The sequence below is a fragment of the Falco cherrug genome, chromosome 16, assembly GCF_023634085.1.
Source record: "Falco cherrug isolate bFalChe1 chromosome 16, bFalChe1.pri, whole genome shotgun sequence".
NCBI classification, from domain to species: Eukaryota; Metazoa; Chordata; class Aves; order Falconiformes; family Falconidae; genus Falco; species Falco cherrug.
In genome coordinates, this window is record NC_073712.1 from 5,126,759 (window position 1) to 5,151,938 (window position 25,180).

At 55.5% G+C, this 25,180-nt stretch overlaps 1 protein-coding gene across 1 annotated transcript in view; it reads right to left on the reverse strand.

Annotated features, from left to right (window-relative positions):
• The window catches only part of ITPR3 (inositol 1,4,5-trisphosphate receptor type 3), a 43,649-nt gene continuing 18,469 nt past the window's right edge, over window positions 1-25,180 (reverse strand). The window contains exons 10-58 of the mRNA XM_005447042.4: window positions 24,512-24,562; window positions 23,788-23,930; window positions 23,520-23,619; window positions 23,047-23,207; window positions 22,218-22,359; window positions 21,815-21,976; window positions 21,490-21,662; window positions 21,242-21,361; window positions 20,897-21,079; window positions 20,561-20,812; window positions 20,128-20,272; window positions 19,830-19,977; window positions 19,323-19,519; window positions 19,048-19,177; window positions 18,692-18,749; window positions 18,314-18,479; window positions 17,994-18,158; window positions 17,740-17,808; window positions 17,140-17,265; window positions 16,843-16,965; window positions 16,455-16,655; window positions 15,836-16,087; window positions 15,612-15,737; window positions 15,193-15,318; window positions 14,966-15,086; window positions 14,046-14,230; window positions 13,761-13,909; window positions 13,472-13,580; window positions 13,210-13,300; window positions 12,802-12,971; window positions 11,954-12,128; window positions 11,687-11,871; window positions 11,126-11,326; window positions 10,602-10,712; window positions 10,226-10,321; window positions 9,859-9,960; window positions 9,495-9,581; window positions 8,779-8,889; window positions 8,111-8,303; window positions 6,976-7,101; window positions 6,332-6,504; window positions 6,032-6,196; window positions 5,346-5,538; window positions 4,765-4,860; window positions 4,195-4,319; window positions 3,760-3,925; window positions 2,840-3,000; window positions 2,148-2,309; window positions 1-1,846 (exon numbers count right to left, since the gene is read on the reverse strand). Of these exons, the coding sequence (XP_005447099.1) occupies window positions 1,778-1,846; window positions 2,148-2,309; window positions 2,840-3,000; window positions 3,760-3,925; window positions 4,195-4,319; window positions 4,765-4,860; window positions 5,346-5,538; window positions 6,032-6,196; window positions 6,332-6,504; window positions 6,976-7,101; window positions 8,111-8,303; window positions 8,779-8,889; window positions 9,495-9,581; window positions 9,859-9,960; window positions 10,226-10,321; window positions 10,602-10,712; window positions 11,126-11,326; window positions 11,687-11,871; window positions 11,954-12,128; window positions 12,802-12,971; window positions 13,210-13,300; window positions 13,472-13,580; window positions 13,761-13,909; window positions 14,046-14,230; window positions 14,966-15,086; window positions 15,193-15,318; window positions 15,612-15,737; window positions 15,836-16,087; window positions 16,455-16,655; window positions 16,843-16,965; window positions 17,140-17,265; window positions 17,740-17,808; window positions 17,994-18,158; window positions 18,314-18,479; window positions 18,692-18,749; window positions 19,048-19,177; window positions 19,323-19,519; window positions 19,830-19,977; window positions 20,128-20,272; window positions 20,561-20,812; window positions 20,897-21,079; window positions 21,242-21,361; window positions 21,490-21,662; window positions 21,815-21,976; window positions 22,218-22,359; window positions 23,047-23,207; window positions 23,520-23,619; window positions 23,788-23,930; window positions 24,512-24,562 (7,041 nt within the window). The 3' untranslated portion in view covers window positions 1-1,777. The remainder of the gene's footprint in view (window positions 1,847-2,147; window positions 2,310-2,839; window positions 3,001-3,759; window positions 3,926-4,194; window positions 4,320-4,764; window positions 4,861-5,345; window positions 5,539-6,031; window positions 6,197-6,331; window positions 6,505-6,975; window positions 7,102-8,110; window positions 8,304-8,778; window positions 8,890-9,494; window positions 9,582-9,858; window positions 9,961-10,225; window positions 10,322-10,601; window positions 10,713-11,125; window positions 11,327-11,686; window positions 11,872-11,953; window positions 12,129-12,801; window positions 12,972-13,209; window positions 13,301-13,471; window positions 13,581-13,760; window positions 13,910-14,045; window positions 14,231-14,965; window positions 15,087-15,192; window positions 15,319-15,611; window positions 15,738-15,835; window positions 16,088-16,454; window positions 16,656-16,842; window positions 16,966-17,139; window positions 17,266-17,739; window positions 17,809-17,993; window positions 18,159-18,313; window positions 18,480-18,691; window positions 18,750-19,047; window positions 19,178-19,322; window positions 19,520-19,829; window positions 19,978-20,127; window positions 20,273-20,560; window positions 20,813-20,896; window positions 21,080-21,241; window positions 21,362-21,489; window positions 21,663-21,814; window positions 21,977-22,217; window positions 22,360-23,046; window positions 23,208-23,519; window positions 23,620-23,787; window positions 23,931-24,511; window positions 24,563-25,180) is intronic.

Genomic DNA, 25,180 nt, shown 5'->3' on the forward strand with positions numbered 1-25,180 from the left:
AGGAAAGAACTTTGTGATGTTAGACCTCATCCTGTGTATGACAAGAACTGGAACAAGCAGGAGATGCACAGAGCAAGTAGGTGCAACCTTGTTAGCTTTGAATTTGCTTGTGAAGATAGCAGTAGTGATGATGTGAAAGCTCAGCTGTGCTTGTGTTTCTGTGTGTTAGAGCTGGTACCAGGGAAATTGAGGGATAACTTTAATCATCGCCTTTTGAGAAGACGCAGGAGAGGACTGAGGGTGACTACCACGGTGGCAGTGGAGCAGTGTAAGAGTTTAACTGAGATTTCAATGAGATGCTGCAGTGGTGTGTTGCTGGTTGAGCTAGCTATGTGCAGATTTCCCTCAGCATGAAGAGGAGGCTCCGTATGGGTTACTGCATATCTGAGGGATAAAGATAGGTTTTAATGCCGTGTTAGTATATATAGTGCCATAAAAAAAAATCCAAGTGTGATTAGTCCGTTGCTGTGGCCTATTTTTATTCCTTTTTAAAGCCTTAATGCTTGCATCAGCGTCTGTTCTTGGGAGGCAGAGGCACAGGGCTGTAGCCGGGGTGGCTACAGCACCGCTTGGCTTGGGAAGGCTGAGTGTCTAGAGCACGGCGATGCCAGGACTCAGCTTGGCTCCAGGCAGCACCAACAGCTGCTCCTTTTTATGTATTTGTAGTGTTTTCCTGGCAAGTAGTGAAAGAATTTGAAACTTTGCTGCAGGCTCTAATCCAGTACTTCAGAAAAGGAGGCTGGTGTTCAAGGTAGTTCTTCATGGTAGCATTCTTCATCTTCTGACTGGAGCATCATGCTACGTTAATATTTAACATCTGGAGCAGAGATCATTGGTTGTGGAGCACCTTGGGTAATAGAGCCCTGGTTTGGCTTTATGTCCTTGGATTGTTCTGTATTTCTATTTATGACAGCCCCATTACATAGCAGAGTGCGCAGGAGGGGAGCTTTCTTTACCATGTTTAAGTTTTTATTATAACATGATTTTGTATTTAATTTAGTTAAGGCAATTTACACTTCAGTTCTTAAGTAACAACAATAACAAAAAAAAAAAAAAAAAAGTAGAACGTTACACCAGAGATGAAACTAAAACACAGGACACCCCTTTCACAGTGAACTCCTGTAAACCTGCAGTCTCCTACTGCTACTGCCCAGATACTCTTGGTCCACAGAAGGCAAAAAACTAGTTCACACTAGTACAAGCTTGGATACTCATCCTCATCTGGTGAGTTAAATTAACAAATCCATCTCCTTGAGTTCAGCTTGTCTTTACTGCACCACAGTGATGAACAGAATTCTTTAAATGGGGAGGGATCAGTGTGGAGCAGGTACAGCAAATACGATGGCTGGTTTGCAAAGACCCACGTGTACTAGTGCCACTCTTGGAATAAGTTAAATATTGCAGCCCTACAGCTAGTTACACTATACCCAAGGTGGAGGCCATCAGAATGTAGCGCATGGAGATGAAGATACAACCCTCCACATTTGCAAAATAAAGAGTTATTGCAATGAGGAATGAAAGTCCTGTATAATTTATCTTCCTACAAGGGCATTAGAGTAACATCTGGATCCAGGTTATCGTGAGGAATCCTGGCCAATCCCTGGTTCCTGAATTGCTTACAAGCGCTCTAAGGAAAATGTTGACTGTGAAGCCCTTCTGCATGGTCCGGCTCTCTCTGACGGCGATGTCCATGCGTGGAACCCAGGAATTAGCAGCCTTGTTAGCTGATACGTATGTGCAGTCCCTCGGTGGGTGAAGCCAGTGCTGCTTCTGTGTCTTAGTGGTTCATGGTATTCTGGACGTCCACAAACCCCATCCTTTGTCTGCGCTTCCGTTGCTCTGTCATCTAGAGTTCAAACAAGGACACGTGAGGCAGGAAACCAGGCCACCTTTCCTTTCACTAGCGTGCTCCTCAAGCGTGGGACTGACTCAGCTGCTCTAAGCATCTGCCAGAAAGCTCTGCAAAAGCCCATGTCCCACGTGTCCATGACCCCCCAAAAAGAGCTGCAGGAGCCCTTTGCTTTGTATCTGAAGTTGTACTGAGCTTGGTCTGGTTCTGCCTCCCGTTCCTTGCGATCAGTGTCTATTTTGGTAAGGACAGCGGGTTTCTACAGCCAGGTGTTCCTATTTTTAAAAGTGTCTAGTACCTGTTCCTTCAGCTCATTCAGCTGGGAGGTGAGATGGGACACCAGCTTCATCGTTGTGTTGAGTTTGTCTTGAAGATTTCGGATCTCATTCTGTTCCCCTTCCCCTTCATTGCTGACCAGTGACATGGCTCGCATCCGGGGGAACCAGTCAAGGTTCTTGTTCTGGAAAGGTGACCGTGGAGAACGGGAGTTGGAGAGGGGATGAGGAGGAGGGAAGGGGAAGAGACCTGGTAGGACCTGACAGTAAGCCTGGCCGTGCTTAGGGATTAAAGACATTCTCAAAGGCTCGTCTTGTCTGTATCTTTGCAAATTTTCCACGAATGGCCCACTTCTGGTTTTTTTCTTACAGCATTCTGGGCTCAAGTTCAGAAGTTTTTCCTTTCTTAATTTCCTTTCCCTCCCTCCTTGCCTTGAAATCACCTTGAAGTCCCATTCTCTACTGCTTCGATTCTGCCCTTGGTTTAGTCCTTAAACACACAGTACAAAACATCAAATAGACAATGTCTTGTTGGCTGAGATTGCGAAGTGGAAATAACCAGCTAAGGAAGAACTAAGGCACAGCAGCGTTACTAAGTATTTTCCAAAAGCTGCTTCTCAAAACTATTTTTCTTTGGCAAGCCCCTTGTTCTCAGATATTTCCCTGGGGCAGGCAGGTTGCAACAGCAACAGAGCTGCCCTGAGAGGACACGTACCTTTATCATCTGCGCCACGTAACTCTCTGGCCCTGTGTAATCTGTCTTGTTCTTCACTCGCACCAGCACTATGAAGTACAAGTAGTTCCACATGTTGTGCTCGTATTTAATATGCTCCTCAAAGGACACTGTCTTGTTGTCAAACTTGTCCCTTTCCAGGCCTGGGAAAGGCAGGCAAGAACGGAGAGGAAGGTGGAGGGAGGAGATGGGGAGGGGAGGAGAAGGTAAGAAGTGAGCGAGCAAACAAATGTGAAGGGAAGTACAGATAATTGCATCTTCTCCCAGGTGTGACTTTCAAGAAGTGCTTTTAATAATTAGTTGGCATTTAGCACATAACAAGCATCCAGAACAGGAGGAAAATAACCCAGTTGTGTATTCAGGAGGCTTCTATTTAAAGTAGTGCTAGCTATGCTTCCTGCCTATGTATCTAAAATGCACCCAGTGGATCTTTTTAGAAAAAAAGCAGCCAGATTTATTGGGTTTTTTAAGAAAAAAGCAACCAGATTTTTTGGGTTTTTCCTTTTTTCCTTTTTTTTTTTTTTTTGGATGCCTTCCGATGACTGAAAGCATTCCAGAACATTTTCTGTATTCCAGAACATTATTTCTTTAGTAATCTGGTGCTTTTTTTCCACTGGCTAAGCGATGGTCTCGGGAGCGATAGATGCACAGCCACAAGACTTCTGCAGTGTGGTGGTTTAGTTTAACACCTCATTAACAGAAGGCAAGGAACAATACGGATAATTTCCCCTCTCAGTTTGTGTCCTTGTTTAAGCCTCCTCACACTGCAGTGACCCATGGCTAAACAGATTTAAGTTTTGCTGCGAAACAAATGAAAAGCAGAAACTTTTTCCCCTCCCTCAGCCTTAGAAGAGAGGAAGAGCTGCGGGGCGATTCCTGTCCAGTGAGGCCCCAGCACTCACCACATATGAAGCAGGTGGTCTTCAGTATCTCTTCCTTCTTTTGCTTCTCGCTCCTCAGATCAGCGAAAGTGTCGATAATGACCCCAAAGATGAGGTTCAGGACGATAATAATGACAATGAAGAAGAAGAGCAGGTCGTAGACAACCCGAGCAGGAAACAAGGATTCCTGTAATGGATGGAAAGGGATAAATGTCTGTCCCATGCACACCTCTCCTCTAGCAACTCCAGCCGCGCTGCCTTGTTACACGGGCTGAGGGCACCAGGTGAGGAGGAATAAAGGCTGCGGTAGGAGAAGAGAGGGGGAAAGCACCGGAGGACAGTGTGGGGCGTAGAGCTGGAAGCATCACGGGTTCCAGGGAGGGAGGGCAGCTGCAGAGCGGTAGATGCAGCAGGACTGGGTAGAAGAAAGGCATCCCACGCGCTGCCAAAACTCACATCCTTCGATGGCTTCCGCAGAATGTCACCCACGCCGCCTCCGTTCCTCAGCCCATGGTTCAGGACAGTGACGATGCACATGAGCAGCGTGTCACAGGCACGTTCCCACTGGTCAGCATCTGTTTCTAGAGTACCACAGGGGGAAATAAAAGCAAAAACTCAGAGCACAGACAGGGCTGAAGTACTAGACGATCACAAAGAGTCCAGAGCTGTGGGGACAAGTCTTGCTGCAGTGATGCAGCGGCAAATCCTCCTGGGAGCAGGTGCTCCTTGTGGATCTCCCAACCAGCAACCTCCCAGCAGCTCCTCCAGCTTGCTTCTTGCTGTGGAGGTGTTTGGCTGAGCGCTCCCGAAGCTCCCACTTTCTTTATGACTAAATTGAATCTACTTCACTATTTTTTATGCCAGGGTCAGTGCAAAATTTGCAGGCCTCTTGCCTAATATGTGCCAGAAAGTGGGTTCGTTGTTTCCATCTTCGAAAAGCTAGGCTTTTTCTGAGCTTGCTGACAAGCCAGGCAGCCAACCTACTCTGCCACTGACAGAGTCAACCTTTCTAATGAGCTCGCTTACCTTCCAAGGCAGTAGGCACAGCAGAGCAGCTAATTTTGTCACTGCTGCATGACTCCATGAAGGTCTCCATGTTCCTTTGCATCCCCAAGGGGTCATCTGCAAGTAAAAGAGACCGCAGCCTTGTCAGAGCATCACCTTGCCTCAGTAAAGCTCTTTGCTGCTGTCACGGGTGTTTTTTTCAACTGCCTCTTCTTGTAGCTTTCAAGCTCCTCAAAACCAAGTTGCTTCATATTCTCCTGGCCTCTTCTAGGCTTTGAATCCTCAGCTCGAGCTTCAGTAAGACCTCCGCAGTGCTAAAACTTTGTTTTGTAGCTGCCTACCCCCTTCTCTGCCATCACTCCTAGCACTAGAGCCCTGCTCTCTGCAGCATGAGCCCCTAAGCTGGCACAGGCGGCTGTCTCCTCCGCCAGCCCCAAAAGCAGCACTACCAGGAGCTTGCACAAGGGTGTAAAACCCACGATGCATGCACATGCACAGACACGCGTGTGCTTTTGCAGCGGGGAGGGAGCGGGTCTCATGCAATGGTCCAGCTGCAGAAGGGACCCGAGCACCGCAGCTACCGAGGGCAAGGGCTGAACCACCTTTGGCTTTGCTGTCCGGCAGCCGGTCCACCTCCAGGATGAAGTCATCCTTCAGGAACAAGAAGCCCACGATGGAGAAGAGGTAGACGAGGATGAGAGCCAGGAGGGCTGTCAGCAGGATGGAGCGCCCGTTCCGCGTCACGCTTTTGATGACGTTAAACAAGGTCTCCTCACGGTAGATCAAGTCAAACAGCTGAAAGGGACCCAGGAGCAAAGAAATGCCGCAGGGTGCTTTTCTTGATAATGCCTGGCCTACATATATCCCCTTTTATCCTGAGATCTTGGATCACTCAGCAGACCTTGACTAACTTTCACATCAAGCATTTAAGTTTCCCAGCTTACTGTAGGGAGGCAGAGAAGAATGAAGTGACTTATGCACAGCAGGAAAGCCAAGAATAGGACACATGCCCCCTGCCTCTGCCCTCACCAGCTCACGTTGTCTCCCAGCTGACCCAGATAAAGTATACAGTAGAGATTAGAAAAAGAGAGATAGCAAAAGACCAGGAAAGAGACAGTAATAGGTACTGTCGGAAGGCAGAGAGATCAGCCTACGCAAAGATTAGAACACAGTGAATTGTTCTCACTGCTGTTATCAGTCAGCCCCTGCAAGGTATCACAGGAACCTTCTAGCTTCTAACAGGGCACACAGGCTGCCTCTGTGCCCCAAACATCTGCATGTATTGTACCAGGATGCTGTAGAAGAGTTCGTGCACAAAGAGTCCCAGGACGCTCGTCAGGATGTAGCCAACGTGGTAAAGAAATTCCACATCCATGATCATGGCCTTGTAGCCTCGGATGAAAGTCCCACGATTGCCCACGAAGCTCACCACAAACACGATCTTGTTGGTCAGCTGGGGAACGAGCACAAATTGGGGGGGGGGGGGGGGGAACAACCAGAAACAGGGTTTGCTGCACTTCATGAATGCACAGCAGCCTCCTGAGCCAGGGGCTGCTAACGCTGCTTTTCCAGCGCACAGAGAACTTACATTGAGAGCTCCCAGTATGTTCAGGGTGAGTCCAATCCCCAGGTAATAAATGGATCGCAAAATCAGTGCCACGAGGAGCGGTCTGACGCCGTAGCGCTTGGTGAACAAGGCCATGATGGAGAAGCAGATCAGCATCCAGAAAAGCAGCGAGATCAGTGGGGAATCCAGCACTCCTGGGAAGAGAAGACCCACAGCAATTAAACGGCATGAGATGAAGTGCGGGCTGCCAGTCAGACACTGTGCTGCTGTCCAGAAAAACTCACGTGCTGATTATCAGTGGGAAGAAAAAGAGAAATTATGTTTGGCTGCAAAGACTGGTATGGACCAAGATCGTTCTTACTAACGCGTTTTCCTAACGTCTTTTATCTGAGAGCTCAAAACCACTCTAACTGACGGAGGCTTTGCAGGTACGTATTCTGTCGCTGCTTCCCCCCATTTTACAAACAGGGAAAGTGCAGCCCAGGGGGAAAAGACTTTTCCCTAAGGAGGAAGCAGTGGGAGGGCTGGCACCAGCAGAAAGCACCGGGGTCTTCAGGAGTCAAGAGGAGACTGAGGGTGGGGGGCGTGCGGGTAAGGGGACCGGTCTGCTTGTGCAGGAAGCTTTTTCTTCTACCTTGAGGAGCTGCAGATGCTGGGGCGCTTACCCATGGAAGTGGCTTCAACGTAAGGGTAGAAGAAAGCAATGATTATGTTGATGAAGACAGCCAGGTTGAAGGAAATGCTTCCCCAGAGTGTCATTCTGCGGGAGAACCAGTACATCAGCGGCATGCCTGGAGGGAGAGGAGGCAGACACACAAACCTCAGGCAACCTTGCGCTGGCCGGGGAAGGCTTTGTCCTCCCAGACATCCACAGGGATCGGCTCAGTACAGCTAGCAGGCCCGGAGGGACCCTTGCCTCCCACTTAAGGAAGCGATGTTAATCACAATAATAATAATAATAATAAAAAAAAAAGAACGTTAATAAAAGCTCCCTCCTCATCTGCTGAAATAGGACTGCAAGCTCAAAACGCTGCTGCTCACAGTTCTTGGCTTCTCAGCCCTTTGACCTGCTCTGGCACCTCGGAATCAGATCAGCTTCATCCTCATCCTCCTCCTCCCCATCACCCACCTCCTACAGCCTCGATGCTTGTATTCTTCAAAACAACAGTGTCTTTGTGTTTCCAGCGCTGGTGCTCGGTCCCAGAGGAGACCCAGCCAGCAATTTCCCACCCATACTGGAAACTTGTTTCCTGCCGAATTCCTCAGATAGTTTTGCCTGGATCTGTAAGTGTTTTCAGAGTTGCTGCACTCCTCATTAGCTGCATCGCAGTATTTATAGCGCGACTATTGAGCTCCTGTTATTTTACGCCAGGATTTCCGCCCTGATGCAGCCCTGAGAGCACCTAAGCAGGTCTGCAGGGTGCAGAGAAACGAGTTTTATTTATCATCTCTAGATTCTGGCCTAGGAGAAGGCAACTGCAAACAAATGAAGAGAGGGCTTTCTAGGGGAAAACACCTGCAGGCGTAATCCCAGGGCATGTGCTCTAAGATGCGTTTCAGACTACTGAGGAGCTGCACCAACAGGCATGGAGGAAAATCACCCCTGGGATCTTGATTAACCTCCGCTCCCTGCAAGCTGCTGGGTGTGTTGGGCTCTACAGAGAGCAAGGGGCACAAGGAGCCCAGAAACGTGACCTCCAGGCTGCTGCCAGGGTTTGCAGCCCTTTCCAAGCTGCCCCCCAGTTTCACAACAGGGGCTATGTGAGGAGCTGGCGCTGGGAAGGTCTGGTTTGCTCTTACTGCGCAGCTTCTTCTGCCATTCCATCTCGTTGTGGAGGAAGGATGACTGGTCGAAGAAATCACTGACTTTGCTGCCCTGCTCGTCCTGCTCTGTGGTGGTGAAGAGCCGGTACTTGGTCTCCTTGGTGAGGAACTCGCAGATGCCAGGCACCGGGAAGATTATCTGCTCCATGCTTCGGTCCAGGCGCACAATCTGCAGGAAGCAGGGCGCAGGGGAGGGTGCCGTCAGATCCTGCTCCTGCCACGCTTTGGTTTCCTCTCTCCTAGACCCAGATATGCCTTCCCCTCCTCCCTCCCACTCCACCCAGATCCAAATATCACCAGCCACTCATCTAGAACGCTAGAAGTTGGCCTGGCAAAGGCAGCCCGGGCTGTGCCAGAGGGAAGCTGGGTATCCACCAGGAGATCCATGCTGACGAGCAAGGATGGGGCTGCTGAACTGGCTGCATCCCCACTGCTGCTGGCAGCAAAAGCAAGGGTCCAGGAGGCAGCTTGTTCCCTCAGCTCCTCACAAGCTTTGCTAACGCCTCCAGCAAAAGACCCATTTGCTTTTTGCCAGCACAAGGGTGGGAATAGGGCAAAATAACCGGGCACGAGGCAGCTGGAGCGCAGGTGGGGTTCACTGACCACGTGCATGCACATGCAACCCAACAGCTAACGGGTCTTGCCTCAATTTGGGATGTGTGTTTCTCGTAATATGCCAGCGGATCCTCCTCTTCTTCCTGCACTGGGGCTGTCGACTTCAGCATCTGTGTCAGCTGCTTGTTATTGAGGCTGAGCTGGGATGTGGGGAGAGGGAGAGAGGATGAGAGTGGCCTCAGCGGGGGGAGTCAGCTCTAGCTCTGCACTGACAACAGCGTTCCTCAAAATCTACCAAAGCTGATGAGGTTTTCAGGGAAAAGCAAATGAATTAAACCTTCCTAAAGGGTTAGGAGCCCTCCCCGAGGTGACAGACATTCAATTCCCTGCAATAATTACATCCAAATGCTGCTAATCCACAAATTACAAATCAATGCCCATAAAACCCCAGGGAAATCATATTACTGCTGAATCTCATTTGGGATCTAAGGTACATGGGCAAGAAATGACAGCAAAGGGCTCAGCCCTTCCTTTTCTGCAGGGGAAGGGAGAAAGGCACAAGCAGCACCCGACCAGGGCCACCATCTGTGCCTGCGGCGAGCTGGATGTCACCCTATATTTTTGGCTACAAGGGCACTGTTAAGTCTTTCCTTCTTTAGTCCCCCTGGGGAATACCAAAATCCATCAAATCTTCAACAACAAGACGCAGGGTGGCTCAGCAAGGGTGGGAGATTCTTTCCAGCCTCCAGTCAGGATCAGGGCAGCTTGGAGGGGCTCTGCCTCCGTTCCCGCAGCCTCTCCGTACCATGGATGAGATGCTCTCCTCTTCTTCCTCCTGGATTCGCTTCACCGGCTTCAGGAGCTGCTGCAGAGACTTGTTGTGTCGGGACAGCTGGAAGAGGGACAGTGATAACCAGGTGAGCACAGGCTGGTGAGCAGCCACCAGTGAACACGGGAGCAGGGCATGGGGAGCGGGATGGCTGGCAAGGCTGGGGGGTGGCTTTTCAGGAGCCAAAAGCACATTTCCCAGCCGTGCCTCCCCAAGGAGGCCAGCCTGGCTGGAGGAAACGTAAATAAATATAGAGAAAAATATGTAAATCAGTGAGTGGGAGCCCAGGGCAGCACAGGGAGCCCACCCTGGCGGGGACCCTGCTGTCACAGCTCAGTACCTGCAGCGCCAGTATATAAATGTTGTGGCCAACTTCCCGGGGGGAAACCTCAGCATTTTCACACTCCTCCTCCTGCAGATAGGCCTTCTTAATCACATCGACCTGGAAGGCAGCAGGACAGTAAGATTCTCCCCATCTCCTCACCTTGTTTTCCTTCTCTGGCCACAAATGGCTCTGGGAAAACTATTAGGTAAGGATGCCGGTGCAGAAGGTGACCAGCAGCGTGGCAGATGAGATGGTTTTATTGGATTGCGAACCAGAAACTGCATCAGGACCCACAGGCAGAAGAGGTCCAGCAACGGGCCAGGGGGGAGGCTGGGGGGGCTCAATGGGGCAAGGCTGGGGGTCTTTCACTGTCAGCCTTTACCAGTTCCTGCGGGCGGAGGCTGATGAGGATCCGCTCGGCGTTTTCGCTGTCGTGCCTGCTCTCCATGAGGGCCAAGAGGAGCTTGGAGGCATTATCCTGGTGAGGAGAAGCCCTTGCTGAGGCGAGCTGTGCCCTGCTGAGACCCCCTGTGCCCCAGTCAGCTGTAACTCCCCGTGCTAGAGGCATCCGAGCCTCACACGGCCGTGATGCACCAGCCCAGACCCACCAAGCCCACGTGCTCACACACTCGAGGACCTGACACGTGCACAGTCCACGCTACAGCGGCCACCTCACCCCCAGCACACCCCGTGGCCAGGCCAGCAAGCCCACGCAGTGAGCAACACACACACACATCCCAGCCGGAGGCTCTGCCTACCTTCAGCTGCAGGACCAGGTCCATCCGGTACTTGCAGAGGGGGCTGATGTCGTTAAGGATGAGGGCTGTGATGATGTCGATCCCATTGGACTCATGGGTCACGATGCAGCTCTGGGGGAGCAATGCAACGTGTTATCCCAGGGATGCTGCCAGTCCCCCCCCGCTTCACCCCATAACACAGCCCAGGTCTGAAACAGAGTCCTGCCCACAGCACTGACCCTGCCCGATCACCCCAGGATCCCCAGATCCCCCTCTCCCTGGAAAGGGCACTGTTTGCACCACTGCTATTTAACCCCCATTCGCATCACCGTATTATCTAGCCAAGCAGTAGCTCATAACCCACCCAGCATCCCCGTGCACCCCGGCATCCTCTGCTGCCCACATCCTGCTCCTGTTCACAGCCTAAACTCAAAAGCTGGCCCTGTCCATGCTGCCTTCCAACGCATCCCCCCCAGATCCTCCCTGGGGCATCCCAGATCAGAGGTGGAACAGCCCAGGCGTGCCAGGAACGACCACAGGGATACCTGGTTCTCGTGGCAGGGCCCTTGGCAGTACTCGGTCAGGGTCTCCAGGGTCTGGGTGATGAGGGCCACATTGTACTCGTTGATGTAGAGCCCCAGGAGCCCCAGCCCCCCCGTGGTGCTGCCGCACATGATGTCGAGGAACTGCAGCGTCTCGCACACCAGGTTGTAGTTGGTTTTGTTGTTCTGGCACCGGAGGAAGTTCTGTGGAGCAAAGCCTGCCGTCACGGGGCTGAGCGGCACCGCTCCGGTCCAGGGGGCAGTCCCGATCCCTCCTGACACCCACTCCAGCCCCAGTTCCATGGGGAATTGGGCTGGGGCACCCCAGTAACATACAGACCTCCGAGAGCAGCACTCGGTCCCACGGACACAGTGGTGCCATGGGCAGCTCCTTCCACAATACCAAGTTATCCATAAGGGATGGTGCATTTGCAGATGGGGAAACTGAGGCACGGAGTGGCTGGTGCAATGGGTTTTTTGGACAAAACTGGGGCAAAAAATCCTACACCCCAGTTCCATGGCCTCTGTCCTGGCCCCCAGACCCTTGCAGCCCCCATAACCAACCTGTAGGTCCCGGTTGTGGTTCTCACAGAGCAGCTGCAGGAAGCGCAGGATAGGCTCCATGATCAAGACCGTCACTCCCATTTCGTTGTTCTGGCCCTGCTCCCCAGTGTCATGGCCCTTCCGAAACCCTATGGCCATTGGGTATCGGGAGGGGGTGCCAGGCATCAGGAAGGTGTCTCCTCGTCCTAGAGGGCAACCCAACCTCGTTAGCATCGGGCTATCCAACGAGACAGACATTGGCTCTACCAAGGGGACACGGCCCCATACCTTTGGTGCCAGGGTCAGGCTCGTCTTTGTCCTCACGGGGCTTGTTCCCAATGTCACTCATGTTCACAGACACTGTAGACTTGGTCTCCTGCTGTGCCTTCTTCATTCGATCGTGCAAAACTTTGAAGAACTTCTCAGACTTCTTGTCGCTCGTCATAAGGTTGTAAAAGGATTTCTGGGAGGAGGGAGGATAGTCATTCAGGTGTCCCCCACGGGGTCCAAACTGTCCCTGCCTGCCCCTCTGAGCCTCCAGCACTCAAGACCTTGGCCAAGATAACCTGGGGAGCAGGTTTCCTTCCATACAACAGCCCCGGACATCACAGCGCTCTTGGATGTGCAGGGGTGGACCGTCCCCTGCCACTGTGCTCTCCTTTACCCTAAGCAGGGACAGAGCAGCAGCAATAACAGCACCCCCAGCCTGGAACCCCACTGGGGTTTTTTTGCACGCACAATTTTTCAACCTCCCTGTGATAAAGGCTTCAAGATGACCCAGGAGCTGCAGCCCTGAGCCGTTTTAGCAATACCCGGCAGAGGGCATCAGCATTATTCCAGAAACAACCTGCAACAACCTGCCCCTTCCCCAGCATCCAGCCCTCCAGCTCCATCCAGCCACCGAACTGGAAAACTCAAAGCCAGACGGATTTCTGCAGCTCCTCCTCTGGATGGCCAGCAAACATATGCAACCAAACAGTATTTTGGCAAAACCTGCTGCCCCGGGGCCACCCCAGGGCTGAGGACTGCCCTGCACCAACATCTTCCAAGTGCCTGCACCGTTACACTGCACCCATCGACCCGCGGCTGCCCGATCCCCCTGGGACCGGTGCCACCACGCAGCTGGGGCTCAGCACCTGGATCTCGGTGTTGCCTCCATCCAGCAGCCGGATGGCAAGCAGGATGCTCTCTTGGAAGATCTTCTCATTCTTGGTGCTCATGATCAGGTCAGCCACCAACTTGGTGGCCCCTTCTCGGTCCAGGCGGCACTGGACAGCAGCGATAGCGGACCAGTCCTGGTCTTGGCCTGGAGGACAGGACACAGGCAGATGGGATGCTGTGGTAGCACAGAGTGAGCACAGCTACATCACTGCCAGGGGCACCTCGGTCCCATCCCTTCGCCTCCCCAAATCCTTTACTCCCACGGAGGTAGGAGCATGGCAACCAGCTACAGACCTGATCCCATCACAGCTCAGGAGATGGGAATTTGAGGGATGTGTGGGCAGCGCCGAGAGATGGGAAAGGTGCAGGAGAGGGGCACTCACCTCCCCCAGCAGCATCCACCATTTCCCCTTTGGAGCTGGACTTCTTGTTCTGCAGGTAATTGTTCAGGAGCATTTTCCGCAGCAGGTTGCCCTGCCAAGACAAATAAATACCATGAGTCTCCCATTGCCTGGGCCAGCGCTAGAGCAGAACGAGACTGAGCACCCATGGGCTGCGGCGGGGAGGGCACAGCCAGCCTGGGAAACGGGGGCTATACAGCCAAGGAGCGGGGCTGAGGACACGCCACGGGACCATGGTGCTCACCCTCTCGCCATACTTGTTCCTCTTCACCAGCATCTGCTGCAGCGTCCTCAGCACCTTGATGCACAGCTTCTCCTCCGTCTCCATGAGGTCCTTGGTGTGCTGCACCAGCCTGGTACAGCAAAGCCACCGTCACACAGCCGCGAGTGACAGGGGTCCCCCCGAGGGAAGCATCCCCACCATCCCTCCAGGCTGCAGGCACACACCAGGATGGACAACCCACAAAGGATGAAGGTCACCAGCCCTTCGCAGCCCTCCCAGCAATCCCAGGGCAATTGCAAAGCATCCTCACTTGGACAGGAACCCTCCGCTCTCGCATCGCTGAAACGCCTCCGTCCCCTCCATGAAAAGCAGCTCTGGCCGGTGGAGGACATCCACCAGGACAGACAGCTCAGCCTCCACCAGTGGTTTCAAGCGATCCTCCAGGGCGCTGATGATGTCCTACAAGTCACAGCACACACTTTTAGGGCCAATGCCTGCCTAGGAGACACGAGCGTGGGAGAGGGACCCCTGCAACGCCAGCACCTTCTTGCTATCATGCACCGACCCATGCCACCCCCACCTCCCTGCCCCACACCTGCAGCTTCTCTATGATGTTCTTGTAGTCCCACTGGTTGGGGGTGGTGGAGACGCGGGGGAAGGTCCGCGTCGCCGTCTTGTAGCTGGAGGTGTTCCTCTGCACAGTGCTGGTGGAGCTGCTGTTGAGCAGGGAGCTGACATGGGCATCCAGGTCCATGGGCAGCGCGATGGAGCGGCTCTTGGCTGCAGGAGACAGGGCCCAAGTTGGAGACAGCCATGACCCAGCCCAGCCCACTGGCTGGGTCCCACCACACCACCTCAGGCCACCCCTCCACCAGCTCTTCATTTGCAGCAGAGAAGGTCTGGGTTAAATAGAAGAGCAAACTCCTGCAGGCTGGTGAGGGGTGGAGTACTTCCATCCATCCCTCCCCGCTGCAGCACATCGCCCACAGCCCCACCAGCCCAGCTTTGGATGGAAAGAGGCCCCAGCGCCAGTTTTGGGTTGGGAAAGCCCAGCATGAAGATGTTGTAAGCACCCTGCCTCAAATTACAAAGGGAAATCCCCACCCAGCGTCTAACCACCGAGCAATCCTTTCCACACGGTGACTCAGTGCAAACAACCCTTCTCCTGAGCCAGGCAGCCACAAGCAGGCTGAGGGCAAAGTCCTGGTGAAGGGAAAACCACCACAAACGCTGGCTTTGTTTCCAAGCCCTTCACCAGCAGGGATCTCTCAACCAAGCCCAGGCTTCGCTTGTCCCCACGCCCGCCCTGCTCATCCCTGGCGATGTAGCTCAAAAAAAGCACATCCCAGAGCCAGAGCTCCCCGTTCCTGGCCAGCAGCCTCTCGCTGGGGTGCCCTGCCAAGACCCGCAGTAGGGACGGCGGCTCCTGCTCGCTGCCGGAGCAGAAGCAGCCAAGGGTGGCTGCATCCTCCCGGATCGTGGGGAACAGAGCATCGCTGCGGCGCAGCTCCTTACCGACCATGGCCAGCGTGCGGATGCAGGCTTCCACCGAGCTCTTGTGCTGCTGCTGCAGCCAGGGACACTCCAGCAGCCTCATGGTGGACTGGAGAAGCTGCACCACAATGGTTTGGTGGGTCTGGAGGAGAAAGCAGGCAGGTATGTATCAACGCAAGGTGTATCCAGACCTTCCAGGGTCTTGATGAGGAGCTTTCCTCCCCCCAGCCATGGCCTGTCCTTATTACCTGCAGCGAGGTGCTGTTCTCCGAGAAGGGGGAGCTGAAGAATGCGTTGATGGTGTCCAGCACCACCGTCAGCACATACTTCTCCAGCGTAGGGTCTGGCAGGCGCTTCTCTCGCTTCTTGCACATCTGTGAGGAGGAGGGAGGACGATGATGGCACCAGGGCGAGGGGAGCATGCACCCTGGCCAGATGCTGCTGGCACCTAGCTGAGCTGAAGGACGTGGCTAGTGACCCAGCTCCTGGGTCTACACCAGAGAGTCCTGACTGCTCCCCAGCCCCTCATGGGGCAGCTACACAAGTCCCCGTGGTGCCCATGCCCCGCTCCCCAGCCTTTGAGGGACCTTCGGTGACACCAACCTGTCCCCAGCCGATGCAGCAGCCATCGCTGCCGTGTCCCTCCCACTCAACCCTCCCCACGCACCCGGGCCATGTCCAGGGTGAAGTTCTCAAAGAGAGTCCAGATGTGGTTGCTGGTGTAGATCTCCTTCATCTCTACCTCCGTGTCCACATAGCAGTGGTTGACGAAGTTCACATAGGCCATCTTCACCTGCCGGGGAGGAAGGGGTGGAGCGGGTTCACAGGCACCATCAGGAGAAGGCAATCAGTGTAAAGCCACCAGCACCCTCCTCACTGGGCACCCCGTACCTCCGTGATGCAATCCTCATGTGTCACCACCCGCACCACATCCTCCAAGGGCAGCAGGGACGTGCACTTGATCTCTGTGTAGACGTTCTTGCCCTCGGCGCAGGCAGCCAACAGGTCCACCAGTGAGATGTGGTACATCAGAGGGCTGTTCTCCTCCACCCCATCCCTGGCCGCTGTCATCATCTCCAGAAGGGTGGCCAGTGAAGCCTTGTCATTGTAGAAAACCACCACATCGTCCCCAGCATTGGTGAGCTGCAGGGAAGGGTCAGTGGTCACTGCTCCAGAGAAGGAGGGTCAGAAACCTCACAAGGCAGAAAACGGTGTCCTCTGCAGCGGGGCGATGAGAGGCAGCAGCCGGCGAAGGGTGAAAGGGCCGTGCATTTACAGGGAAAACCAGGCATTTGCAGTGCAATCAAAAATCAGTTTGTGGGACTTCAAAATGGTTATCGGATCTTGGACCTTGCATTAAGCTCCTGGAGATGTTTCCTACTCCAGGGAGAAGCCAACACGGCTGGGAAGGCTCTTCCTCAAGGCAGAAGCCACCGGTGCCCCTCCCAGGAGCCGTGCCCTGCTACACCCCCCGCTCATGCCCCACAGGTTGGGGGGAAGAGATGCTCACCTCAGTCATGATCATGTCCTGGCATTTCTTGACGTACTTGCCCTCAGCCTTGATGATGGTGTGCAGGAAATCGAGGTACTGCACGTGGCGGCCGTGGGTGGCCACGCAGTGGATGAAGTGCTGCGGCACCGTCTCATTGATCTCTGAGCAGAGCTGGTAGTTGTTGAGGAAGATGTGCTGCATCGTCTCAGCCTCCAGGAGCTGCGGGACCAGGAGAGCAGAGTCAGGCCGGTGGGATGCGAGGAACAGCCTCTCCTCCTGCCCTGACCCTTCCTCTCCTGGGGTCTCTGCCTGGGTTTTGTATCTCTTGCTCTCGACCCCAGGAGCGGTACTTGAAGTCGCTCCTGCTGCTGCCACCTGCAACCACGCTTCAGCCCCTTCTCCTTACCCCCGGGGTTAGGAACAGGTTGAGGTGTTTGTGCAGCAGAGCCTGGTTTTCCTGATTGCCAGCACAGAACTTCTGCAGGAACTGGTGGGTGAATTTCAGGATCTCCATCATCTTGGCATCACCCTGAGGAAGGGCAGAGAAAAGAAATACCCAGAGTTGGCGAGGGATGGAGAGCAGCGACAGGCTGCTGCCCCTTCTGCCCTGCCCAGCCGCAGGACCCAGCCGTGCAGGGGTCCCCCCGCATCCCTCACCCCTTGCCCTGGGTACTTCAGGACCAGCCAGCTTCTGCCCACCCACCTTCTCATAAGGGATCTGCAGCAGATCCAGCATCACTTTGTGGGCGTCCATGTTCTTCAGAAGGCGCTGCTGTTTCTTGCGCACTTGCTCTCCGACCCCGCACATCTTATTCAGTCGCTCCAGGATCTAGGGAGAGAAGGACCATGGTGGGAAGCCTGGGAGCCCATCAGCGTGGCCACCAGCACCACGGGCTTGCTTGCAATCCAGATGTGCCCTCCATAAACCCAGATGTGCTCCCTGCATTGCTCCCAAATCTTGGCACCCCCCCCTTCAGAAACCCTCCTTGCAGTGCCACGCAGGGAGCCCTCGTAGCCATCACCCCCCCTGTCCTCCAGTCCCCCCAGTACAAGGCTCACTCGCCAGCCCTGGGGATGTAACAGGGTTCCTCCTTCTCCCGAGCTGGCAGGAACAAGACCTCGCTCGGACTCGTTTTTACTGAACCAGGAGAACTTGGAAATCATGCCCCCCCCCCCCCCCCCCCCCCTCCATGATTTCTCCCTTTCCCTTCTTGCTGGTGCCCCCACGCCAGCCCAGGCCAGGCAGACATCGCTGGCCGTGCCTCCAGGAACAGCCCCGGGGACAAGACTGGGTCTCACTTACCCCCTTGACTATCTGGTAGTTCTCACTGCTCTTCTCTCCAGGAGCAATGACCTCCTCGTCGGCAGTGTGCTGCAAGGGGACAGGAACAGCACCAGGATCCCACTGCACCTCTCCAAAGCCTGGAGCATAACTACACCCTGCAGGACCCCCCCGACCCTCCTCTTCCAGCCCACCGAGAGGACCGAAGCAAGCTGCACCTTCGCCTCCCACTCCTCTCCCACCCCGGTTTCCAGGGTCTTGCTCAGGGCTCTCACCTCTTTCTTCTCCTTCTTGTTCCCCTCCACCGTGCTGTCCCCTTTGCTGCTGCCCTTCTTGTCCACCCAGAGCTCCGATTTCTCCACCATCGTGCGGAGCTTGTCCAGCTCTGACTTGATCACCTTGTAGTTCTCGACATCCTGGGCTGAGATCAGGAGCTGCACCTGCAATGACATTCCCAGTTTGAGGCACAAACCCCATTCCCCTCCTCTCCCAGACCTCCTTCCCAAGGAAAGGGGCCAGGACCCATCCCATGTCCTGCACCCAGAGCCAAGGGTGGGTGCAGAGGTGCCCCAGAGCAGCGTGCCAGCAGGGTTACCTGTTTGAAGGTGTGCAAGACCTCCTGCCTCTGGCTGAAGTGCTTGAAGAGGAGCTGCAGGGAGCCAGAGATGAGCGGCGGGTAGTCGTGCATCGTCAGGTGGATCAGAACCCGCAGAAACATCCTCCCTCCCTCGTCATCCACCTCCAACATGCTGCTCGTCTTCCTGAAGCCGGGACAAAAGCGCTTGGAACACCAAGCAGCCAGGCGGGAGCTTGCATGCACTCAGTCCCGCCTGGGGGCTGATGCAGACAGCTGCAGTAGCCTTTAGAGCCTCATCTTCCTCATCACCTGCAGCCTTCAGCCTCGGCAGTATGGACAGGAGAGAAAGAGCCCTACGGCCAGGCTAACTATGCACTGGAGGGGGCAGGGACTCACCCCACACCGAACATGGCTTCCGCGTGCTCACCGATCCGGTCCAGGTTCATGGCTGCGGCTGAAGGGAGAGGAAAGGGAGATGAACGGGATGGCCCAAGTCATCCCTGTACCTTGGCAGGAACCTGCAGGAACCAGCCCAGCTCCCTGGCCCCAGCTCCCTGGCCCCTGCTCCCAGCATCCACGATGGACACAGGACACCTCATCCCATCTGCCCAAACTCCATGCCCCGCCACGCTCCCTGCAGCGGCAGCGGTGGGCGGAGAGCTGCTGGAGCTGTCACCCCCACCGCCGGTGTCCCCCCAGCCTGCGGGGTTTGCCGAGTTGAAGGTGTACCAGGAGCAAAGTGGGAGAGTTACTTGTGGAGTCAAAGGCTGGAGCTGTCCCATCGGCCGCGCTGTCCTGCATGGGGTAGACTTCCACAAACTCCTTCTTGAAGACAGAAAGCAGGTAGGAGATCCTGTAGTCCAGCCGCACGTTCAGGATGAACTGGCAGCAGCAAAGAAGAAAGCAAGGAAAAGTGAGTGCCCTCTTCATGCCAGCTGTCTCTCTGCACCAGAAAACCATGTCTTCTCCACACCACCCCATCCCACCCACAGCTCCACAAAGCTTCTCCCTCCCCAGCAGCTCCAACCTGCAAGATCTCCAGGATCTTCAGCTTGGTCTCCATCACCACAATGTTCTCACTCTCAACGCTCCTCCCTCTGTCCACTTGCTCTGGGGCAGACCCGGCACTGAGGCTTGGGGGGCTGAAGATGGACTGTTTCCTGCTCAGCACCATGGTGGACATCATCTGCCCAACGCCCTGGATTGATCTCCGCACGTTCTTCCCTGCGGAGGCAGCCATGGTGGGCAGGGTTAACGCAGATGGAAAGGGAGGTGGCAGAGGACCAGCAGAAGGACCCACTTAAGACTGGAAAATGCTGGAGATACTAATCAGAGAACGAGCAGGAGGGACTGGCTATTTCTCTGGCATGGCCAAGGGTTCAACACCTCCCACCTCCCAGTGCAGACCCAGCCAAAGCTTCCATGTCAGCAAACCAGTGGCTCGTTTTCTTGCAGCCAAAACTGGAAAGCATTGGTCAGGCCATGGAGAACACCTTCCTGCAGGACCATGCCTGATTACGGAGCGGGGACTCACCCGTCACCTCGTCGTTATAGACCGCCTGCATCATCAGCTGGGGGTTCTGGACGCAGTCAATGATGCCAAGCAGCGTCCGCGTCAGGCGCAGCAGCTCACTGAAGCTGTAGAAGCCGAAGTAGATGAGGTTGTGGGCAAGGCTGACGACCTGGGGAAGGACAAGGCAACTCCAGACCTCGCCATGCTCGGGGCTGAGTGGGAGAAACAAACACAGGGGAGAGGGGTGCCAGCACGGCCACCCTCATCTCAGGGACAGTTGCACCCTGCGACGTGCCAGTGACACTGGCAGGACTCGCACCTCGAAGGTGAGCTTGTTCTTCTCCTCGTTGGCGAAGGGTACTGCCTCGCTCACCACGTTGTTGAGGTAGTCCTCCACGAACTCCATGGTGCTGGCAAACTTGTTCTTCTTGTCATCACGTGAAACGTTGAGGTTGGAGTCGTAGCTGCAAAGGGAAGGTGGTGGGAGTGAGGTGGATGGCAGCGAGTCTGCTCACACCCAGCCTGGAAGGAGCCTTGGCCAGGCAGCTGCTGAGCCATCGTGGGCAGAAGTGATGCTCATGACTGTGATGCAGCCTACCTCCTTCTGAAGCCCAAAACCCACAAAAGTCACTCCAAAAATGCCCTCCTCCCAGTCCCTGCTATAGTCAGGCCAATCCCTAGACTGGATGGCATCTGCCATCCCACCTCCTGCCCTGTACCTCAAAGCCACTGCACGCCCCAACATGTCTCACTCTTTGATCGTGATGGCTGTGGGGATCTCAGTCCAGAGCCGTGCAAACTTCACAGGCATCACCAGCTCCTGGGGGTCCCTGTCCACGTGCACGTGCAACATGAGGTGGCAGAAGGATGCCCGGAGATCGAAGGGCAGCATCTCATCTGCCATGCAGAGGAAGATCAGGTCCACACCCAGCTGCTGGGAGATCTCCTTGATGGCCAAGTACTGGCGATCCAGACACATGCGGGCAAAGAGCTTCAGCTGGTACCTGCCCAAGGACGAGGGGGAGAGGGAGTGAGGCCACGCAACCGTTACAACCTCACCTGGGGAGAAGATGCCGCAGGGTCGTCACCTGTAGTAGCTGAGGACATTCTCATCATGGGCATTGCCAGCCCGGGCCTCCTGTGCCAGCTGCCGGATGCTTTTCTCATGGTGGTCATTGTTCTTGTCCGTCCAGGTGAGCCAGACCTCCTCCTCCGAGTACTCGATGCTCAGGTACTCATGGGTCTGGGACATCTCCTTCACCGGCCTCAGCCTAGGACAGAACAGGGGTAAAACCGGAGAAGCTCCCACAGACAGAGAGTGGCTGCACCTCCAGGGCTGGTGGGGGTTTTACCAAGACATTGTGGGAGCTGGTGGAAGGCAGGGCCAGGCACCAAGCCCCCGACGTGGAAAAGCTCCCCCCTTGGCTACTCACTCCGTTTTGATGAGGATGTCACTGTTCTTTGGGTCCAGCACACACTTGCAGATCAGTTCCTGGGTGACGGGGATGGCAATGTGGTTGGAGACGCACAGATCAGAGAGGTAGTCCAAAAACCTACAGAGCAGAGACAACTCGCTGTGCAAGGGGGGTCCCCGGGGGGGTCTCTCCTCCTCTGGTCCAGGCGCATCCCACCCATCACGCAGCACAAAGCTCTTTGGGATGGGGCCTTTGTGGACACGCACCGTGGCTCGCGGTTCTTGCGCACCAGGCTGACGAAGGTCTCTACCTCCGTCTTCGTGATGTGCTTCTCCAGCAGCTTGCGGTTGTTGTGCAGCAGGGCCGTGATGGTGTCCTCAGCGAGGATGTCATAGCCGATCTGGGACTGCATCATGCCAAACTGCTTGGCAATGTGCTCCTGGAGCAGGCAGAGAGGCGGTGGGTGAGCACACGGGGCTGGGTGTTGGAGACCGGCAATGCCCCCCTGCCCCACCACCGAAAGCTCAGCAACTCCTCCGGGTTCTGCAACACGTGGTGGGATGGGGGCTCCCCCCGTCATCCACCATGCACCTGGTTCTTGCGATAGTCCTCCTGGGAGTGTCGGAGCACGCGGTAGCACAGCCGAAACATGTACTGGTAGGGAGCGTTCTTCTGGTCCGACAGCTCTTCCAGCCGCACCAGGGGCCCTTCCCCACCCTTGTCCTTGAAGGGGGCTTTCAGGATCCCAAAGATCTGCCCAAAAGCAGAGATGGTAAGTGCTGTGTTCCCCTCCACACCGTCACCCCCACACATGGCCAGACACCAGCAGTATTGGCCAGGAGGGCTTGGCGCACCACTGGGCCGTGAGCTGGAGACCAGCTACACCTCCTCCATGGGGTTTTCCAGATCCCTCTCCTCCAGCGGGGCCCTGGGCAGAACAGGACATCTCCACAAGCCCTCGCCCTTGCTCAGATGCAGTCTCAGGGCCACTCACCTGCTTCAGGATGTTCTGCTCCCGCATCAGCTTCTGCCGCTCCCGGTTGGGCTTGGTCACCACGATGTCCAGCACATTCTGGCCATTGTTGGGGACGTCGCTGACAAAGAACACCAAGTCCTCCAGCAGCTGGATCACGAACCTGCAAAGGGGCATGGTGCAAGTGGGCAGGGGGAGGCTGCTCACCCAGACTTGGGTCCCTGCAATGATGCCGGCGCATTTTGGAGGACCAAAGAGCCCACGTTCAGGGCTCAGAAGACCACCAGGGAAGCTGCTGGCTGATCCTCCTCTCCCTCCTAGAGGGAAACGGCTGCCCTGAAGCAAGAGGTTTGCAGCCCCTATGGTTCCCAAGAAAACTGTATGTGCCTGGGTAAATGCCAGGGGCCTTTGCTCATGATTCATGCCAGGGATTTTGCTCTGAACGCCTCTGCCCCCTTAGTCACCTTTGCGGGACCCGTGCAGGGCGGGCTGGCAGGACGGAAGCAGCTCGCTCCGTCCCACGGGGGATCTGTGTTTGCTCAGGAAGCACCACGAACCCACCCACCTAAAAATAATACCGTGACTAACCCGGCTGCCCCTATCAAGGGGCCATCTCTCAGCCCCTCGGATATTTTTCTAGCGGCAAAGGAGGGGCTGGAGCGGGGCTGCGGCGTTATCTAGTTTCCTTGCCAGACTCCTGGGAGAAGCAGGCGTGGATTTGGGTTGTGGGCAGGAAAGCAAGACAGCACTGGCACCAAGACCCAGGCAGGGGCCCCATCCTGCAGCGATGCTGGAGAGCCCTTGGAGGAGCCCAGCATGGCCCCATCTCCCAGGGGAAATGACTTTTTACCTCCGGTCATTCTGGCTGAGAAAACCTTCGTTCATCTTCTCCACCACGTTGGCCAGCATTGAGCTGGCGTCATTAGCAAAGTCCAGGTCCCGGATCTCGGACACGGGCACGGAGACGATGGCGAAAGCTTCTTTGTCTTCTTTGGTGGGGCAAGTGCCCAGCTGGGAAACAACGGGAAAGCAGCATCACACAGACAGGGCAACGTCAAGCATGACACACCATCTGCCACCAGCCCGGGTGAAGTCAGTGACTCAGTTCATCCCCATCAGAAGGGATGGGATGGGCTCTGGGCTACCGGGATGGGCTCTGGGCTACCGGGATGGGCTCTGGGCTGGTGTATAGCCACCCCCTTACATCATCAAGGTATTTCAGTCCCTGCATAAAGGCTGGGTGATGGGTGGGAAGGAGCATGCTAAGAGGTACTGGGGCACAGGGGATAAATCCATGCACGGGAGCAGGGAGCGGGGCCATACCATGAGGCGAATGGGCCTCTCCTCATCGATGTCAATGGGCACGTTGGTGCTCTGGATCCAGGTGTTGGTGCAGAGGTGGCGTAGCCTCACGTAGGAGTTCCTGCAAAACGTGTCCTTGTGAGCGACCCCCACACAGACACGCCAGCCCCCACCAGTCCCCCCAGCACCCAGCAAAGCCCCTGTAAGAACAGACTTGCCAAAATTCCACACCACGCAATCGAGCCCACCTTCATTTCACCCCCCCTGTGGCAGCATGTGCTCTACATACCGCGGGACAAAGGAATCCGTCTTCTGCAGCGTGGTAGGGTCCAGCTCGAAGAGCGAGGCGATGTCGTTGCCGTGGGGCACAGCCACCAGCCGGTATTTGATCTTCTCCCCGGTGTTCCTGCGGCTGGCGCGGCTGCTGCCCCCCTGCAGTGGGGAAAGCGGCTCTGAGCCCGGCGCGGGGCTGAGCCCAGCCTCCCTGCGCGCACGGCGTCGGAGACACGCAGCGGCTACGCTCAGAGCAGAAGCTTTTGCTCAGATGCCGGGCTGAGCCTCGCAGCGCGGCGATGCACGAGGGGCTGCAAGAGCACAAGCACGGCGCGATGCACCTGAGCTACGAGGCCATCCCTTCTCCAAACCTCACCGACAGCAACAAGGCAAAAAAAACCCCTGGAAGTCCAAATCTCTTTTCTACCAGCACTTCCCCGTGGCCTGGGGATCCAACATGCACTGGGACCCTTCCAACAGATTGCGGCAGGGTCCTCTCACAAGCGGGATGTAGGGATACTACTCTACAGTGCGGGATGCGGGGATGCTCTGCTGGGCGGTGGGACAGCCTCCGGCCGCAGCCTCGGCACCAAGCAGGACCCGGCGGCACGGTGCGAGCACTGTCCCCGCAGCGGGCTCTGTTTTGGGGCATTTCCCTGCTTTCAGGCAGATTTTAAGAGACGGCATGATTTCAGGCAGCGGCAGCAGCATTTCTGCTAGCGAGGCTGCACACAGCTCACCGTGGGCGCTGCTTTGGGCTCAGCCACGTCTCCTTTATAACTTGGGTTTTCCTGAAAAGTTAAAGAGGGAGATGAAAGACAGCTATCAGTCCTCCCCCTCGGTCCCTCCAAAACCCTGAGCAGGGGGTGTTATCTCTATTCCTGCCTTCCTCGATCACATCACAGAGAGAGGAAACCTGCCCAGATGGGGCTGGAGGACGTGACCCCCCCAGTGCACAGCGCTCTGTCCCCAAGGAGTGGGACAGGGTGAGCCCTGGCGAGCAGACCCGGGGCTCTGCGTTGCAGCAAGACGAGCTCTTGCTGTAAATCCCTCGAGGCTGAGGTCTCAGTGAGCACCACAAGCCGGGCAGCAGCAACCCAGGATGGGGATCAACCTGTGATCTTCTTTCCTCTGCAGATGATGTCACCTGAGTGTCTTTTGGTTTAAAGCAGTCATTTCAGAGCTCCAGTATTTGCTGGTTTCCATCCTACAGTGGTGGAAAGGGCCTTGGGGGCTGCCTTTGGTTGTCTTCTCCAGCTAGGGAAGCGCACCGAGATACCCCCCGGCACATGCCTGCTCCCCTGGCAGCAGGGTGTAGCCCTTGGTCATGGCAGCTCAATAGCACCAAATAAATCATATTAAGTGCAGCAACTTCTTTGTGCCTCTATCAGGAGGCCTTGAGCTGGTCT